Below are 18,518 nucleotides of genomic sequence, written 5' to 3' on the forward strand. Positions count from 1 at the left end.
TCTGCACTGCCCATCCATCTGCTGTCACTTCCTGGCAGGGCCAGTGGGCCGTACATCACCTGACGCCTGAGGAAGCCGGGCAGGGTGGGTGGGTGGGGCACTGCTGAGAGCTCAGACCCCCGTGCTCTGCCCATGTGGGAGCCACCTCAGGGCTGGGGTGGCACTTCAGGCACAGGGAGCTAGGGCCAGCAGAAGAGGGGTCTCCTGGGAGTCCCCAAGACTCCTCCCCCAGAGGTAGTCGCTTCTTGTGGGGGGAGGATGACGGAGGCAGTCAGAGATCACGGGATGACCCGGCAAGAAGGGAGGAGAGGCTGGGCTGTCGGCCATCAGGTGGAGGACACTGAGGCAGAGCATTTTGTCTCCCCTGCGCCCACCTGCCTCATTTGCTGATGTGGGTCACTAGGGCCCCATCTCCTAACTGAGCTACTGCACAGGGTTGGGGGCTGCGTCAGCCGGAGAGAAGGGCTCACAGCTAGAGGTACCTTGGCCATCATCTCCGCCTGGCATCAGCTTCCTGCCCCCTCAGCCTGCACACTTCCCACAACCTGCCCTCGGCACCCAGGGCTGAGTCTGGAGGGAGCCTCTCCTTCATTCATTCATTCATTCATTCATTCATCCAACAACTATGTATGAGCACCTCCTGTATGTCACAACACTAGGGATGCAGCAGTGAGCAGAATCCAGGATCAGGCAAGAAAGAAGAGTCCACAGTATGTTACACTGTGGTACGTGCAAGCCTGGACAAGCAAGGCTGTGGAGGATAGGCGCCATTTGTCTTTCTGTGTGTGTGTGTTTTTAAATGTTTTAAGCTAGGGTGATCAGGGAAGGCCCATAGAGAAGGTGATTTTTGAATAAAGAGTTTAAGGCATGAGTGATGAAGATGTCTAGGGGGAGTGCATTCCTGGCAAACAACACAGCCAGTGCAAAGGCTCTGGGGTAGGCGTGGGCCTGGCACTCTGCTGGGAGCACCTGGGTAAGGCAGTTGGAGCCGGGGAGCAGGTGGGGGCCAGGAGGTGAGGAGCGAGGCATTTTGGGCCCCTTGTGACTTTGACTCTCTCGGAATAAGGCGGATGCCATGGTGGGGTTTTAAGGGGACCACACCAGAGTTTAGAAGGACAAACAGTGGCAGGATAGGGACCAAGGAGAGGGACCATGTGACGAGGGCCATGGCCCATGATCTGTCCTCCCTCCATCCCTTCCTCTCTTTTCTATTTTTCTTTCTTTTCTTTATTAATTAATACAGCAAATATACAGCACCAGGAGCTGTTCTAACCTTTTGTGAATTCAATCCAAATGACATTCCATCCTGCCTCCCCTGAACACTTCACCACGTCTGCCCCAGGTGCCTGGGGTGGGGGCTGGGCCCGCATGTCAGCCCACGTGTCCCTCACCCAGGTGCAGAATGACAGTGGCACGTGTGCAGAAAACCTACCAAACACTGGTGTTCAGGGCAGGGAAGCCTCACACGCACGGATGAGACTAGCACGGAACACAGGCAGAATGTTCTCTCCCCTCTCTGGGCCTCAGTTTCCCCGTATGAGAAACGAGCAGGGTCAGAGGACCTAAGACCCTTCCCTATGTTAAATGAGGACACTTTGTGGCTACCTAGAGTCCTGGGGGCCAGACCGCAAGGACACAGGGCTGCGGCTCTACCTGCGTGGACAGGGACTTCGGTGCACGCAGTAAACACACGGGTAAGGCTGCACAGAGCCACGTGAGCCCACATGAGCTCAGGGAACACACATATGAGGATACGGGGAAGGACTGGGCTTGTGGGAATCCCTCCAGCCTGTTCTATGAGGAGCTGGGGTGTGAGCTTTGGGGTCTTTCTGTGGAGTGGTCTCCAAGGCCTCCTCTTCCTAACATGATGGGGCATGGGAGGGGCACAAGTCCCCCACACTGGGACCTCACCCAGTTACCCCAGGGGCCCTGCTGGGAAGGAGCAATCGACGAGCAGGAGGTCCCAGTAGTGATGCAGCCCCAGCCGGGAAAGGGTCCTGCCTGCTGCTCCCTGCCCCTGGCCCCACATGGCCCCCCACTTCACCCCGGCCCCCCACAGCTCCTCTAATTACACAGCCATAAAGCACAAATCTCTAACGATCCAATTAGTAACGCCATTATTGCTCTGTCCAGGATTAAAATTACCAATTAAACTGCTGTCGATTTTATCATCACTTAGGCTCGACAGGACCAGGGCACTGTGGGCCACAGAGGCCCATTAGGAGGCCTTTGGGTGGAGGTGCTGGCTGGGGCCAGGGTAGGAGGCTTAGATCAGCCTTGGAGGACAGAGACCTAGAAGGAAGTCTTCCATCCACCGCCCCCGGCATCCTGGGACCCTGTCCCAGACCTGTCTCTCAATATCAGAGAGGATCACAGCCTGGTTTCCTAGAGAACTCGTGGTGGCCAGGGCAGGAGGGGCTCGGAAAGTCTGGCCCCCACTCCCCTTGCCCCCTCTCTGCCACCGTAGAGCCCTCTCCTTGGCCCACAGGCTTGAGGTGCTGTTCTTACTCCATGTCCCCACTGTAGGGGCAGGGGTGCCACTCTGATGAGCTGCTCAGAGGTCAGTACTGTCTCCATATGACAGTTCTGGGGGCCCCTCTCCTTCAGAACAGGGGAGATCTTGGAGGTCAAAGAGCCCAGGGAATAGGCAAGTGGTGGCTCTGCCTCAGAGGAGGGGTAAGCTTCCTGTCCCTGGAGGTGTGCAAACACCAGCTACCACTTGGCCTGTGGCAGCAGGGGGAGACAGCAGCTCACACATGGGGAAGACTAAGCCTGGGGCTCAATCGCTGAAACCAGGTAAATGACTTGGTCCTCCTGAAAAAGAACTGGAGAGATCAGGGTCTGAGAATCTCTAGAGGGTTCAGTCCTCTGCTCTCCACATCTTGCCCTAGAGCTGCTTCCAAAGAAAGAGAAAGCCAGGGGCCAGGGAGGGGGCTGTGGGAGGGGTCCAGGCAACCAGAGAGAGAGGTAGGAAGGAACCTAAATACTCAGCCCCAGGTGGTATGCTAAAGGCTGCTGGTCTGCAGCATCTCAAGGAACCTGGGCCCAGGGCTCAGCGCCTTCCGTGCCTTTCTCTGGCCATGCTTACCCTCACAGACAAATACACCAAGACCAAGACCAAGACTCCAAGTCCCCACTTGCCTGAGATCACACAGTTCTTCTCTTGTGTCTGACCCCAGAGGACATGTTCCAGCCCCCTTGGAAGGGACGGGGTATGCCAGGTGAGGCCGCAGAGCTCACCCACAGGCCCTGTGTAGCTGATGTTCAAAGGGAAGTTTACACCCAGCTCTTCATGTCGCACAGAGAGAGGCAGAGAGGAGGGGGCAAGCCCTTGGGGAATTGCAGGGTCCCGACCTCACCCGACTCCAGAGGTAGCAAGACCTTGCAAGGAGAGGCAACTTCTGCCACCCACCCCCACGATGCCAGGGCCAGCCAGAGACGGGGCCTCTTCTGGGTGAAGCAGCCGCCCTGGGCAGGTCAGTCGGGTGTCTCATCAGAGGCAACAGACTGAGGCAGGGACCTGAGAGCCCAGAGCAATTAGGAGCTGGCTCGCGCCTTGTCTCCTGCCAGCTGCCACGGCTGTCACTCAGGAAGTAGGGATGGAGCAGGGTCTGGACCAGAGGTACCCATGTCCCACTCCCGGCCAGCAGACTGACCATACCCTGGGCATAGGCTCCCACTTCCCAAAAGGGGAGCCAAAGCCCCAAAGGGGATGAGGGACATGGATCTCTGTCATTTCCTGGGTGGGACATTCCCAAGTTCTTCTTACCCCTGCTTAGACTGTTTCCCCTCCAGGCCTTCGTCCTCTGGAGCAGTGGTTCTAACCCTGGTTATACCTTAGAAGAAGCTCCCAGGGAGCATTTTAAAAAATACCTTTGCCCAGGCCCATGCCCAGCTCAGTGGAAGTTGACTTTGGGGTAGGGGGGCCTGCGTGAGCTCCTGTGCCCATCTCTCCTGGGCCAAGTTTTTGCACATATTGACAGCAAACCCTGCCCTGAGGACTAGAAGCTTGTCTACTTCTGTGGCCATGCCTCTCTCTGCCTTCTAGACTGCTCCTGGGCTCAGGAGAGTGTGGGGCCAGAGAAAGAGGTTCTAAAGGTCCAGCCTTTCAGCAACAGGTCTCAGCACTGTGTGCCAGGGACAGGGGCACCAGGTACCTCCACCTTCTTCACTTCATCAGATCTCAGCAACCCTAATTGTGTGGTGGCTGCGTCAACCCCATTTCACAGCAGAGAAAACTGAGACAGAACTGGCATACTCAGGACACAGAACTCGTAACAGCAGTCAGCATTCATCCCAGCCACATCGGACTCTGAGTCCAGTGCTCTTTTTCCATCACCAAGTTTCTTCTCAAGGAGCAATAAATTCAAGGACCTGTCCCCTTTGCTCTGTGTCCCTCTGATGGGCTCTGTCTCATGCTCTGTCCTGTCTACCCCTGTCACCTACAGGAGCTGGAAATCTGAAGGCTTAGATTGGGTGCCCATGGCAGGGTGGGATCAGAGCAGACAGGGGCCTCTAGATTCTGGCCCACACACCCTCCCAGCTGGGTCAGCCTCTGCAAGTCTATAAATTCCATTATTCATCAAGTGACTGTGTGAGTTTGCCTAGACGATGAATATTTTATTCACCTCCAGACACTGTCCCCAGAGGCTTCTTGGAACAATATTACTCCCTAGCCAAGGGGCAGAGGCCAGAGCCTCTGCCCTCCCTGGATACCCCCTTCCCCTCAGCAGCTCCCCCCGCAGGCCCCACAGTTTGGACAGCATTGTGGTTAGCAGTCCCAGATTGACCTTGAGCTTGGCACTTGCCCTCCCTCCACTTTGATATCCTCTTCTGGACAGTGGGCTCCTTTGTTGCCCTGTCAGGCTCTCCATGCCTCCACAACTGCACCCTACGTGGCTGGGCCCAGGGCTTTGCCAGGAGCTCTCCCTGGTGCTGAACGTGGGTGGCAAGAGAATGTTGGCCTCGGAGGAGTTGCTTCCAGCCAGCGAGGGTGGCAAGCCTGCTAGTTTTGAGAGGAGAGGGCTCCAGTCTCTGGAAGGGAGGCACCTAGCCTCTGGACAGGGTGGTCTCCATTTCTCTCCCCTTCCTCTCTGCCACTGGGTGGATTCTCCCAGGGTCGCGTGGGGCTCACCTCTCCTGGTGTCTCTAGCACCCTGAGCCAAGGACTTGTGGGCAAAGTCTGTGGAGATCCCTCTCTGGAGGGGCCCATGAGTTGAGTCTCCCGATGGCACCCCAGGGAGTGTAGTGTGATGGCGGCAGCACCTTCCCCAGATGGGGGAGCGACAGACATAATTCACACCCTGCAATCACGCCATCTGCTCCCCAGTGACGTGCAGAGGAGAGGACGGGGCTGCAATGCCGAAGGGCTGGTGGGCTGGTGGGTGATCATTCATTCATTCGTTCTCTCCTTCATTCATCCAACAGAGGTTCAGGCAGCCCCTGCCAATTTCCCAAGCCCAGCTGAGTCCTGTGCCAGACAACAGATCTGGGGCATACAGAGCCCGCCCTCCAGGGCTAAGGGTGGTCCTCTCACACTTCTGAGCTTTTGCTTACCCTGGCTTTTCCTCCTGGAGTTCCCTTGACTCGTAGTAAGAACTATCAAGTCCTGTGCGCTGAACACTTCACATGCAGGATCTAAGCATTCATTCTGGGAACTAGATCTGTTCCTATTTAACAGGTGAGTAAGCTGAGGCTCAGAGAGGTAAGTGTAGTCACCCAAAGGCATATGCCCAGGCCTGCGTTCTCAAGGCGACCTTGTGGCACTGCCTCACCTACCCCATGTCCAAGGCTTTTCAAGCTGGTTTTGTGACCTTCCTCTACAAAAGCTGCCCTCCCTCCCCGCGCCCTTCACCAGACAACGAGCTGCCAGGTTGACCACGCTGCTCAACATTCTCATTCTGTTCTGTGAGCTCCGGGTACGATCAGCTCCCTCTCATCCTCTGACTCCTGGCCTGACTTGTTTGTAGGACCTAGCACCCAGGAGTTGCCCCGTGACCTGAGGGTCACAGTGCTAGAGGGCTGAGGAGGTCTGTGATGGCTCCCGGCAGAGGCAGCCGACCTTTGAGCCCAGAGGGATGTATTCAGAATGACCCAGAGCCGGGTTCCTGAAGCTCTCACCCTTACCCTAACCCAGCTCTTGCCTTGGGCTCGAACCCCTGCCTTGCCTCACAAGGATACATGACCCATCCTTGTCCCGTAGCGGGGTTGCCCTCAACCATACATGGAGGCAAGGACAAACTGCTTTCAGAGGTTCATGGGATGGCTTTCAGGTTATGTGCACAGCTCAAGTACCCATGGGCAGATCAAGAAGGGGGGACAGGTGAGGCTGGTGACACATGGAAGTCGCCTGGGCCCACAGTCAGCTCTGTGGGTCATGGCTTTGGATCAAGGGAGACACAGGGACAGGCCTGAGTCACCAGAGACAAGGATGTCAGGGATGGCCCAAGCGGTGGGGTGTACCATGACCTTGGGGCTATAAACCCCATCAGGTCCTGTCCCTCTGGCCTGGTAGGAGCCTGTCTGAGTAAGCAGCCTGGTCACAAGATGTAGAACTTGACCCTTATCTACAGACCAGAAGGAGGGCTTTGTCTCCCTGGACACTCATGCCCTCCCTCAGGGCAGATTCTCAGGACCCAGCTGTGTTGGGTAGACCCATTCACTTGATTTTTGCTTAATTTATTCAAGGACCATTTCTGCCCCATCCTTTGGAAATTCTCCACTGGGCTGGGAGCTACAGAGGATATAGCCGGCACTGTCCCTCTGTCAGGTGGGTGACCACATGCTCTCTAACAGCCCCTCTCGAAGCGGCTGGGAGCCGGGTTTCTCATCAGCCCCTTGGCAAGCTCCAGCCCAGCCTTCCTTGGTGCGGGGGTCCTGATTTAGAACTACTTGCCCTGGGCTAGTGCAGCCTGAGCACTCAGGAAAAAACGAAAGAGAGCTGCTGTAGCTCAAGCTCTTGATCGATACATAGCAGCTATAATTATTATTAATTCATATTCCTTGGGGGGAATTTTCATGCTAATAGGAAACTCCCAAGAGCTACAGGGGATTCTCTGTCAGGCACCTCTCCCATGTTACATCACTCCATCCTTACCACTGCCTGGAAGGTGGCACTGCCAACCCTCACTTCATGAGGGGGGGATCCAAGGCTCTGGGATGTTAAGGGAGGTGACTAAGGTCCCATGGCAGCAAGGAGGTGGTAGAGACAGGAGCCCCAGGTCTGCCTGGTTCCAAGTTCTGGGTTCGTTCCTCCCCACTCCTCTGCTGCTCCAGAAGACCTAGGGAACTCAAAACATTCCGGTCTGACAGTACATCGTCAGACCGGGAGACGGATGAAGAGGGCTTTGGGGTAGGGCTTTTGGGGGGCCTCTCCCACCCCTGGCCCTTGATTCTAAGGGGCACCCAGCTGATCCATAGAGGCTGGGGAGACAGACAAAGAGCTGAGGTCTTTCCTGGCTCTTCTGCAGGTTGGGGACACTGCTGGTATCTCCCTCCCAAGCCATGCCCAAGGAGTGCTGGGGGCCAGGGCTGACATCTATCCCTGAGCCCCCTCTCCCCAGGCCCCAAGATAAGGCTGTGATTAATCAACGACAAAAGCAGAAACAAACAGAAAAATGTAATCAGCTTGGGAAGGGCAGGGCTGGGCTGGGCCGTGGCAATCAGCTTTCCCGCTGGGGCTGTTGGCTGATTGAAGGTGGTTCCGGTAGGGCCTCCAGGAACAGGTCCAGCAGCTGGGGCCATGGAGAGGCCAGGGGGTCAAGCCCTCCCCCATATATATGCATGTACATCTGTGTTCCCACGCCCATGCCACTCCTAGTCCATGGGTCCGCACACTGCCCCCTCCCACCCACGGGCTCCTGCCCAGAAGCTCCTGCCCTCCCCTCCCCTGCCAGCTCACAACCTTGGCACACGTAGGTTTCCATACACACTCCCAACATGCATCCATCTGCGTGTGGACTCAAAAACACATGAACACACCCTCCTGGGTAACAGATATATGCACACACATGCTGTTCCCACAAACACCTGCCCCCTCACTTCGATTCACACACGTGCCTTGGGGCCTGGGTGAGTCTTGCGCACACATGGGTCTAACCAGCCATGTGAACTGACAGGCTCTCACACCAGGCCCTACAAGCACCCAGCCACCTCTCTGTTCTTCAGTGCCCTGAGCTGGGGGTGGGGAGAGGCATGAAGCAGACCCTTGGCAGCTCCCCAGGCAGAGTGGTGGGGGCTTGGGAAGGAGCCAGGACTGGGGTTCTACTGTGGGGGGGAGCAAGGTCAGCCGCCAAGTCTCAGCCACAGGCAGGAGAGCCTGCCCCAGATTTGTCCCAAGCTTCTGCCTGCCACCAGCGGCTTATGACCTTGGTCAACGCCCTTCTCTCTCAGCCTCAGTTTCCCCACCTTGGAGCCCCTCCTGGCACCAATACTGTATGATTCTCCTCCAGGACCCAGGCGCCTGGGGCCATCTCACCTTGTTGCCAGGTCTCTGGTCGTCAGTTCCCTGCTCTGTTCGTGCGGGGTGGGGGCGGGCCAAGGGGCAGGAAGGAAGGGCCCCACCCCCACCTTGGTCCTGGTGGCTGCGGACTTGGGGCGAGAGATAAGTGATCCTCCGCTGGGAGAAAGGGGAACCTAGGGCGAAGAGGAGAAGGAGCCCGCGGCGGGCTAGGGGCGAGCGCTCAGGGACCGGCGGCGGGAAGGGGCGGGCGGGGTAGTGGGGGAGAGCGCAGAGGGGGCGGGCAGGCTGCGGGCGGGAGGGCGGGGGAGGCGGGGAGCGCAGCCAGCGCTGCACAGAGCGAGCGAGCGAGCGAGCAGGGGAGGCAGCGAGAGCCGGAGCGGCTGGCCGGGCGGCCGCGCCGGCGAGCGGACTAGCGGGCGGCTAGCAGCGCGGAGCGCGCGGGGCACCGAGGAGCGGGCGCGGCGGGCGCAGCGCGCGGCAGCCCGAGCGGAGAGGCCCGAGCGGCGCCGCCCCCGTCGCCCCTGCGGGGCCCCCGCCGGGAGCCCGAGGAGGGAGGGGGGCGGCATGGACCGGCGGCCCGGGTCGCGGGGGCGCTAGGCCCCCGGAGGGGCGCCCCCAGTCTCGCCACCGCTGGTGCCGCCGGGCCGCCCTCCGCAGCCGCGCGCCCCGCCCGCTCCAGCCGCCCCCGGGGCCGCCGCCGGCCCATGAGCCCCGACCTCAAAGTTTGCGGCGGGCGGGCGGGCGCGGAGCCTCCAAGATGCCGTTCCACCCGGTGACGGCGGCGTTGATGTACCGGGGCATCTACACCGTGCCCAATCTGCTGTCGGAGCAGCGCCCCGTGGACATCCCTGAGGACGAACTGGAGGGTGAGTGCCCCCGCCGGGACCCCTGCCCGCTGGCCCTCCTACCTGTGCGCCCAGGTGAAGCGCGAACTAGGGGCGCAGGGGGCGGGGGGCCGTCCGCAGGTGCCGGCTGCCAGGTGGGCGCTCCAGAGAGCAGCTGCGCGGGGAGTCAGGACCAACTCGCACCTCTGGGTGCCGCGGTGGGGGTAGCCAAGGCTGAGGGGCGGCCCAGCCCCTACCCGCATGGTCCCCCGCGCTGCGGAAACTTGCCGAGCCCCGCAGCGGGGTCACGGGGCCGCGCAGTCCGCGGTGACGGTGCGGCAACGCGGCGGTCTGGGTGGGGGTCCAAGCTGCGCCCCCCGCGCTGGCCGGGCCGGAGCACCCGCATCCTGATCCCCTCCGCGGCGCCCGCCCGCGGCTCTGCGCTCGAATTGACATTCCGCTCGTGTCGCTTTTCAAATCCAATCTGCTAGGGCAGCCGGAGAAGGGGGAGAGGGCGACTGCCCTGCTCTTGCCGCCTGCGGGGCTGTCCCCAGTCCCTCCTGCGGCCTTGGCCCCTTCCCCACAGCCCTGCGGGGACCCCCAGCCCAGAGCGCTGGGAGGGCGGCCCAGGAGGTGGTGGCGACAACAAGTGGCCAGATTGGGCGGCTTGGTCGCGATAACCAAGCCTGGAAGGGAAAGGCAGAGGCTGGGACCCAAATCTGTTTCCCCCAATAGTCCCTCTGCCTTTCAGCATGGATAGGGACCTTAGGCAAGGGGCTGGGCAGGATGAGAGCAGAGGTCAGGGGCTGGGGTCCTTGGACGGAAGATTCTGCGGAGCTGTGAGAACCCTGGGGCCTGCAAGCTCTTGCCCTCCTGGGATGGGGGCAGGTTCTCAGGCCTTCCATCCCCCAGACCTCTTAGGGCCCCATGTGGAGTGGAGTGGGGGTTTGGGGCTGATAGTCTTGGGCCCCTGGGATCTACTTGTCTGCTGTTGCGTGAGGGGCTGAGATCCCCAGAGGCTGGGCCTCTCTTCAGTTATCTTGGGGCCAAGGGTCTCTGCGATCTGGAGCTCATCAGGGCTTGGGGGGTGCAGCTGAGACACCAATGCAGTCTGGCATGATGACGGGAACACAGGGGAAGTTATGTAGAGAGGTCTTCCCTCATCCCCCAGCCCTGGAGAGGGTAGATCTTGGGGGAGTCAGACTGGGTGAAGGGAAGATCAAGAGGGAGAAGGTAGCTACCCTTCCCCCAACACATACACCCTGTACCATAGACTATGAGCCACCTGCTCCTCTCAAGTCCCCTGAAAGTCCCCAGAGGCTGGCAGCGCCACGGAGACAGGGTCTGGTGTCTGAATCAGGCAGAACAGAGAGATGAGTGCTGCTGCCTTGAATCCTAAAGCCCAAGTGTCTGCCTTTTCTGTCCAGTGCCTGGGACAAGGAGGAGGTGCAATGAGGACCAAGAGGGCAGAGGATGGGGCACAGGCCATCTCTTCTCCACCATTGTCTCCTCCTGCCCTAGGTCACCCCGAACCTCCTGCCAGTGTCTCCCTCCATGGGCCCTCTATCCCTTCCTTCTGGCCACTTGGGCAGGGGGCAACACTCTCCCCCCAAAACCCATGCAGCTTCCACCTGGTTCCCTATCCTTGCTCCCAGCACCCCACAACCATGGGCCTGGCTGGGTCTCTCCTCTCTTGTTCTCCCAGCCCTGGGGTACAGACCTGAGAAGATGAGAAGAGGCTGGGATAGAGGGGTGAGCAGGCACAGGGAGGGCAGTGCAGGGGTGAGGAGGCTGCAGGCTCCACTTGGGCTGCCTGGCGGGCACGCTGGCAGAAACCCAGCAGTGTTAGTCACCAGCCACACCAAACACACTCCCTGCTTCTCTCCTGTCCCCCTCTCCTGGGCCCTGAGGAGCAGAGGGACCATGGCACAGGGGCATCTGAAGGGCAGGACCCTCCTTGGGGTGACCAGGAGGGGGTCGTGGAACAAGCAGGTGCCTGGGTGACCCCAGCCCTAGCCTGCGGGCAGCTGTAGGTGAGGGCAAGAAGTCCTCCATGGCTGACCCCCTCTTCTTGCCTGTAGGCGCTCCAAAAGCCCTCCTGGGGGACCAAGTCTCTGCAGTCCCTGGTGGTCCTTGAGTACCGGGGCTGGATGGAAAAGGTGACAGCCCCCCCCCGTCCCCCTGCTGCCCAGTGCCTGGGTAAGATCCAGGCCCTTTGCGGAAAGGACACCCACCGGTGGGGGGACCCACACGTGTGAGAAGAGGAAGCCCAGCAGCTTGGGATGAAATGCTGCAGACATTATGTGCCTGTCGCAGAAATCCAGGGGGCGGTTAGTCTGAGGGGGAGAGGGACAAGGGAGGTGGAGAGCTCAAGGGGTGGATGAGGGCTTCCCAGCCAGGCAGGCCTGGGTTCGAATCTCTGTACCGTCCGCTTACAGAGTGACCTTGGACTATCACTTGGCCTTTCCTGCCTCGGTGTCTCCATCTGTGAAAGGGGCTTGGCATCGCCCCTCCCCAGGGCTGCTGGTGGCAGAGGACACAATGGAAGCTCTTATCGAGGGGACTGGTATGCAGCAGGAGCTTGCTGGCCCCCATGCTGCCGCAGGGGTGGCCTAGTAGGGAGGTTCTTGCAGGAGTTAAGAGCCTGGAGTGTGGAGAGATTGGTGAAGCTCTTGAGTTAGGGACCCAGGATGGACGGTGGGGGGACAGGGCAGGAAGGCTGGCTCCGCGAAAGGCTGGGTAGAAGAGTCCTTGAAGGTCTGGCAAAGGCACCTGGGGACCTGTGGCCTTAGGGAGCCGTGGGTGGCAGTTGGCAGGGTAGACGCGGCTGGGCAAAGCTGGCCCAGAGCCTGTCTGACCCTGGAGAAGGAGAGGCACAGGCTTTCCAGCTTCTCCCTGTATCTCACACCCCGCCTCATCCCTGCCATGACACACACACCCAGCCAAGCCTCCCAGGGTCTGCGGGAGCACAGAGGCTGGCCCAGGGGCATCAGCGGCCTTGAGCACCTGAGGGTAGGAGTGCAGTGGCTGCAAGTCCTAGGCCAGCCCTTTCTGGCCAGAGAGAAGAGGAAGGAGACAGACAGACAGGCAGACAATCACCAGGGCAGGGTTCTGAGGTTGGCGCTTGGCCTGCTCAGTCAGACAGTGGAGCCCACACTGAGAGTGGCCAAATAGGGCATTCGGAGTATGGGGGGGGTGGGGGAGCCCCTATTCTGCCCGTTTTCCCTGCAAGCCCAACAGCCGCCTCTGCGTAGGCTCAGGGCCGCCAAAGTGGTGGGGCGTGGGGCCAATGCCGCGGAGAACGGCAGCTGCGGCAGAGGACAGGCGCTGCCCCCCCATTCACGAGTGACCTCCAGCATGTGCACCCCGTCTCTGGCCTCCAGCTTCCTGACGGAGGGCTGATGTGCCTTGAGGCCTGTCAGGCTGCCTCAGGGTCTGTCACCAAGATTCCCCTGCCCTCCGCTGTCTCCCGTCCAGTCCCGTGCGTTTCCTCAGATCTTCCAGAAGAGGACCAGGGGCTCTAACTGAAGCGGCCATGGGCTCTGAGGGCCACACCCGGCTCTGGGGGCCACACCTGGCCAGGATGGGAGGGACAGCCTGGACCCCAGCTCCTTGCAGGGGAGGGGGCCAGCATCTGTGGCAGTCCCACTGTGCGTCAAGGGTTTTGCCTTACCCACTGCAAATTTCCCAGTGGGCCTCTACCGAGGAGGAAACTGAGGGACCTGGAAAGATGGGGTGCTTGACTCTGGGTTCCTCCTTCCAAAACCAGCTCCTCACCCCAAAATCTGGGGATGTACCCTCAGCCCTGGCCTCAGCTTGATTCCTCTCTTCTGTGGTGGCCAACACTTACTCTTAGTAGGACTGTTAGTGAACTAGGAGTACCTGGGCTCCGAATGATGACCTCACACCGGGTATTGCATGCATTTCCACCCAGATCTTTTCTCTCTGTGCTGCAGAAGGGTGGGCTCCCCAAATCAGTCATTCATTCATTCACTCACTAGTTCGGCGACGTTTATGCTTGACAGACAGCCACTCTTCCCGTCATGGGGCCCCAGCGGCAGCCCTCATAGTTCATTCATAGTCCAGCGTGGTCCGTGCAAGGGCAGAGCAGGGTCTGTGGGCGCCCAGAAGCAGGTTGAACTCAGCTGGGGTTCAGGGAGGACACCAGGAAGGTGGTGCTGTCTATGCCAGGAACCTGAGAGGTATCCAAGTTTGCCATGGTTTGGGGAATAACTTCCAAGTGAAAGGAGCCCCCGTTCAAAGGCCTGGACATGGAGCGCTCCTGGTGCTCACCAGGGCTGAAAGGGCCCCTCGGGCTAGAGTTCAGGACACCTGAGCTGGAAGGGCCTGGGACTGGGTCAGGGTGGTAGAAGTGGTGGACCGTGTGTCTGGTTGGTCTGTTGGTGCCTTAGTCTGTACCTGGAGACCCTTAAGCCGTAGGACCCCATTAGCCACCTTCATGACAGCCGGGGCCCCACTTACAGACCTCTGGTGGTAGGGAGATTACCACCTTGTCAGTGGCCTGGGAGAGTGGTAGGTGGGAGTTGGCTTGGAGTTCCAAGTCCGGGATTTATAGAAACCCCTGGGCCTGTGGCTCAGATCTTCCATCTCAGTTGCTTTCCGGCCTAGGGGGCCCCTGGTCAGACCAGATTCTCAGGCCCAGCCTAGGATGGACGGGTTTGGTCCAGAGTCAGAGGATCTGGGAGTCCAGGCCGCTTGGCTACAGCCCACCGTCTCTGTCTTGGCCTGTGTGCCCTCTGGTCTAACCTCCAGGCCTTGGGTGCAGACACCGGGTAGGAGGAGCCGGATGAGATTTTGGGCTCTTGACCCAAGCTTCCTTGCCACAGCCCCCAGTCTGTGATGGGGCCAGTGGGATTAGGGAGTAACCCCATAGCACAGGATTCCACAGTCTGTTTTAGGGGTTCATAGTCCCTTTAGGCCAGGCCTGGGCCAGCCAGATTCCTGCTCTCGCCAGAAATAGCCTTGACCCCAAACTGACCCCAGTCTGGCTGTTTTGCCTCTCTGTGCCTCAGTTTCCAGGTCTGCAGTGTGGACCATTTTCATCTGTCTCTGCTTCCAAATACACCCACACTCACACCCAGGGACAGGATTCTGTCTGCTGAATCCCAAGCCAGGGGACAGCTTAGGCAAAGGCCAAGAGGCTGGCAGGTGAGCAAGGATGCTGGAGCAGGCGGTGTGAATGGGGTGAGGTTCCCGTCCTGGCCAAAGAAAAATGCTCTTCAGGGCTCTTCCTGGGCTGAGTGGCCACGAAGGGATAGCAGGTAGAACTAAGGCGAGCGGGGAGAGGTTAGGACCCTTCAACGGCTCCTGGACATGCTTGGTAAAACCCCTTATTGTACCCATATCACTACTGGGCATTCTGCTGTGGGTGGGACTGGTCCCAGGTCACTCACTTCTCCCAGCCCAGTGCATTGTTCTCTGTCACTGTCACCCAGGTCCTCAGGCCTCTGTCTCCCCTTCGGTACGATGCAGGGGACGATCTCCACATCTGAGCAGGCCTGGGCTGGCTAGGGCCCCTCCATCCAGCCTCCACCTTCCCCCTAACCTCGGGCTGGGGAGCCAGTCTCTGCACGGAACTGTCAGCCTGACTCTGAGCGGGAGCTGACAGCTGCCTCATGGGGCATCCTTAAGGAGGGCTGGCTGGAATTTCCAAGCCCAGCCCAGGGGAGGAAGTATGCGATGAGGATGAGGGGGAGTGAGGGGTGGACAGGGAAGCCTTTGGCCCCTCACAGAGGCCACCGCAGCCAGGCCCCAGGAGCCCGCACGGTGGGACTCATGCTTACCCGCCACACGGGGTCGTCGTGAGCACGCCCTAAGAGGCTGTGGGAGCTTGGCTGGGAGAAGGAGGATGCCCGCCCCCATCCCCAGGGTGATCCTGGCCCTGCTGCAAGCTTGGGCATACCTTTGCCGCCTGGTTCGGCTGGCTCTGAGCTCCAGGAAGGCAGCGCTATGGTGGACACTTGGGCCACCTGCCACTTGTCTCTGACAAGACCTGCAGGCTCCCTAGTGGATTCTTAGTGCCGGGGTCAGGCTGCAGGTTTGGGGATGCCGGTGACTTAGGGAAGGGGTGTTGGGGACAGAGGCGAGGTCCCAACCTGCTCTGCTCCCCCCACAGAGATCCGTGAGGCCTTCAAAGTCTTTGACCGCGATGGCAATGGCTTCATCTCCAAGCAGGAGCTGGGCACGGCCATGCGCTCCCTGGGCTACATGCCCAATGAGGTGGAGCTGGAAGTTATCATCCAGCGGCTGGACATGGATGGTGAGCACCAACCCCTGCCTCCGTCTCCTCACCCCTCACCTGGGCCTCTGAGGCCGAGCCTGCCCTCCAGGTACCCCCAAGCCCATGGCGGTAGGCAGCCAGGTCTGGCCTCATTTCGCAGCCTGGAGAATAGACGCTAGTGTGCGATGGCCCCAGCCACACACACACACGGAGGTTTAGAGGCTCTGCCTCTCTAGCTCTGCATTCTGAGCAATTCGTTTTTTTAAGATAGTATTTTTAAGTCATCTCTACCCCCAATGTGGGGCTCAAACTTGCAACCTCGAGACCAAGAGTTGCGTGCTGTACGGACTGAGCCAGCCAGGTGCCTCCCGAGCAATTTTTTTTAAAGCACAGAGAAGTAGAAAGGCTATACTAAGTACCCCAGGTCCCATCACCCCAAATAAAAAATCATTTAGTCGTATTTGCCACCTGGCATTTTATTAAGGAAAACCTAGTAAAAAAGGCTGGTAATATCCAGTCTCCTCTTCTTGTTCCCCCCACCCCCACCATGGGCCTCCATCCCTGCCTCTCCTCCACCCACAGAGCAGGTGGTGGTCTGTGCAGTTTGTGCCCTGAGTTTCAGTTCCTGTCTGTGGGGTGAGGATGTCAGGCCTCACACCTGCTGGGAAGCCACGTTTCTGAGTAAAATGCAAGGCTCCCCCATGTGCTCGGGTCCATCTGCCGCACCCCATCTCCACTTTGCAACCACCATATTTTGTGGTTTTAGTCCCTGAAAATAACTCAAGGCTCAGAGGAGGTGGGACCTGCCCAAGGTACCCCGTGACCGAGGTGGCCCGGGACCCAGCCCGGTTGTCAGCTGGCCCACTGATTGGACCGGTGCCTGCCCTAGGTGATGGCCAAGTGGACTTTGAGGAGTTTGTGACCCTCCTGGGACCCAAGCTTTCTACCTCGGGGATCCCAGAGAAGTTCCATGGCACTGACTTCGACACTGTCTTCTGGAAGGTAAGTGCTGGCTGGTTGGGACTTAGGGTTGTACACACTGTAGAGAGCTGTACAGGGTCAGTGAATGGCCAGGGCCATCCATAAAGGCAGGTGACTATCCCAGGCATCTGTCCCCTGGATGTCTTATCTTTCAGAGGGCCAGGGGCCGGCCGGGGTAGGCTGGTATGGTCAAGGACTCAAGGAATGGAGCGAGTGGTTTCCAGTCCTCCAGAATCCAGAGACCCGTCACTGGGCTTGTGTGGCAACAGGGTGCTGGGTGGTGGCCGTGGTGGTGGCAGTGGCCAGAGCACTGTGTCTCCTCCCCAACCCAAGTGCGACATGCAGAAGCTGACCGTGGACGAGCTGAAGCGGCTGCTGTACGACACCTTCTGTGAGCACCTGTCCATGAAGGACATTGAGAACATCATCATGACGGAGGAGGAAAGTCACCTGGGCACCGCTGAGGAGTGCCCCGTGGACGTGGAGAGTGAGTGACTGTCCCCCAGCCCTCCCCCCACCCAGGGGCAGGCCAACTGCTGGGGGTAGGGGGAGGAGGAGGACCCGGGGATTGCAGGGGACGGCTGGGGGCCTCCTTGCCCGCCCCACGCTTTGTGTCCCTGTGGGATGAGCCCAAGTGCGGGCAGTGCAGGCGGCTCCTGATTCCGCGCTTCGCTGTCCCCGTCTGTCTCTCTCTGGTGCTCCCTGGCGGGCGGCCATAGCCTGCTCCAACCAGCAGATCCGCCAGACGTGTGTGCGCAAGAGCCTGATCTGCGCCTTCGCCATCGCCTTCATCATCAGCGTCATGCTCATCGCGGCCAACCAGGTGCTGCGCAGCGGCATGAAGTAGGCACACGCGGTGCGTGGGGTCCACTCCACACTCCCCACCGCCCGCCGTCCTCTCCTGCACTCGGCTTCCCTGGGCCACCGCCACGTGTACTTCAGGGCCCGGACATCCGGCAACCCCACCCCACCCGACCCGAGGGCCCTTGCATGGTGCCATGGCCCAGCTGCGGAGGGCCTGGTGGTTGGTTCCAAGGACAGCCCCCGGCCCCGCCTGCACCTGCCCGTGCCTGTATGTAGCACTCACTCTCCCTCCCACTGTCCAGGGGCTCCTGGGAAATCTAGGAGGCATCTGTACAGGGTCCGCTAGCTGATGTGGTCACTTAGGAAGAAGCAGCACCCTGTGCCTGGGGCCACAAAGCCAACCTGACCCTGGTCCCTGAGATTTGCCCAGGGCCATGGACCGGGTGGAGATGGGGGCAGGAGGCTTCCTCCTGGAGAGGGGGTAAGGCTGGGGTCTCCTGGGTCCTATTCCCTGGCCAAGCTTGAGGAGGCCCCTGGCCTTCTCTAGGGTCCCTTTCTCTGACCCTCCTTAGACTTAAACCCAGCCTTCCTCCAGGCACCCACTGGGGGCAGAGCATTTGCCCATTTCACAGATGAGCAGCCTGAGGCCCAGAGGGCCCCCAGATACGGTACCCCCTTCAACAGGAATTTTTCAGAAAGGGCAAAAGCTCCCAGCAGATGGGGCATCTGAGGTGGCCCAGCAGTCTCTGCACCCTCTGAGCCCCCCAGTCTGAGGCCCACCGGCCTGAGGGCCACAATGCCCACCACCACCCAGCACAGAATCTAGAACTGGTGTGCAGTGAGGCAGGAGGCAGATCAGGGGCCTAGAGGCTCTATATCGCCCAAGAGCCTGTGTGACCGCCCCACTAGCCCAGGGCCTCCTCCAGGCAGAAGACTTGGGGGAGGGCCCAGTGTCATTGCTGGGCTAAGGGGCTGGTATAGCTCAGCACTGTGGGTGCCAAGAAACTCAACCAGGCCACTCCCTCAAGTCCAGGGACTGTCCTCTTGGGTCCCCCAACCTCTCTACACAGGCCAGAGACACAGCTTCCACCAGGCCCCGGTTCTGCCATCTCACGTTCGGGCAGCAGCTCAGTATGGGCAGATATGGGGACTGGAGACAGCGGACGGAGTCCCTGAGTTCTTCTCCCAGATTCGGAGTCCCCTTACA

General features: G+C 59.8%; 1 protein-coding gene across 1 annotated transcript; it reads left to right on the forward strand.

Annotated features, from left to right (window-relative positions):
• The first annotated feature begins 9,035 nt into the window (after positions 1–9,035).
• Positions 9,036–17,449, forward strand: CABP7 (calcium binding protein 7). The gene is made up of 5 exons (XM_032883252.1): positions 9,036–9,327; positions 15,422–15,565; positions 16,416–16,528; positions 16,841–16,994; positions 17,227–17,449. The coding sequence occupies exons 1-5, from the start codon at positions 9,219–9,221 to the stop codon at positions 17,352–17,354; spliced, it is 648 nt and encodes a 215-aa protein (XP_032739143.1). The 5' UTR covers positions 9,036–9,218; the 3' UTR covers positions 17,355–17,449.
• Positions 17,450–18,518: the final 1,069 nt, after the last annotated feature.

This window comes from Lontra canadensis, unplaced genomic scaffold (assembly GCF_010015895.1).
Source record: "Lontra canadensis isolate GAN:19392208 unplaced genomic scaffold, GSC_riverotter_1.0 scaffold87, whole genome shotgun sequence".
NCBI lineage: Eukaryota > Metazoa > Chordata > Mammalia > Carnivora > Mustelidae > Lontra > Lontra canadensis.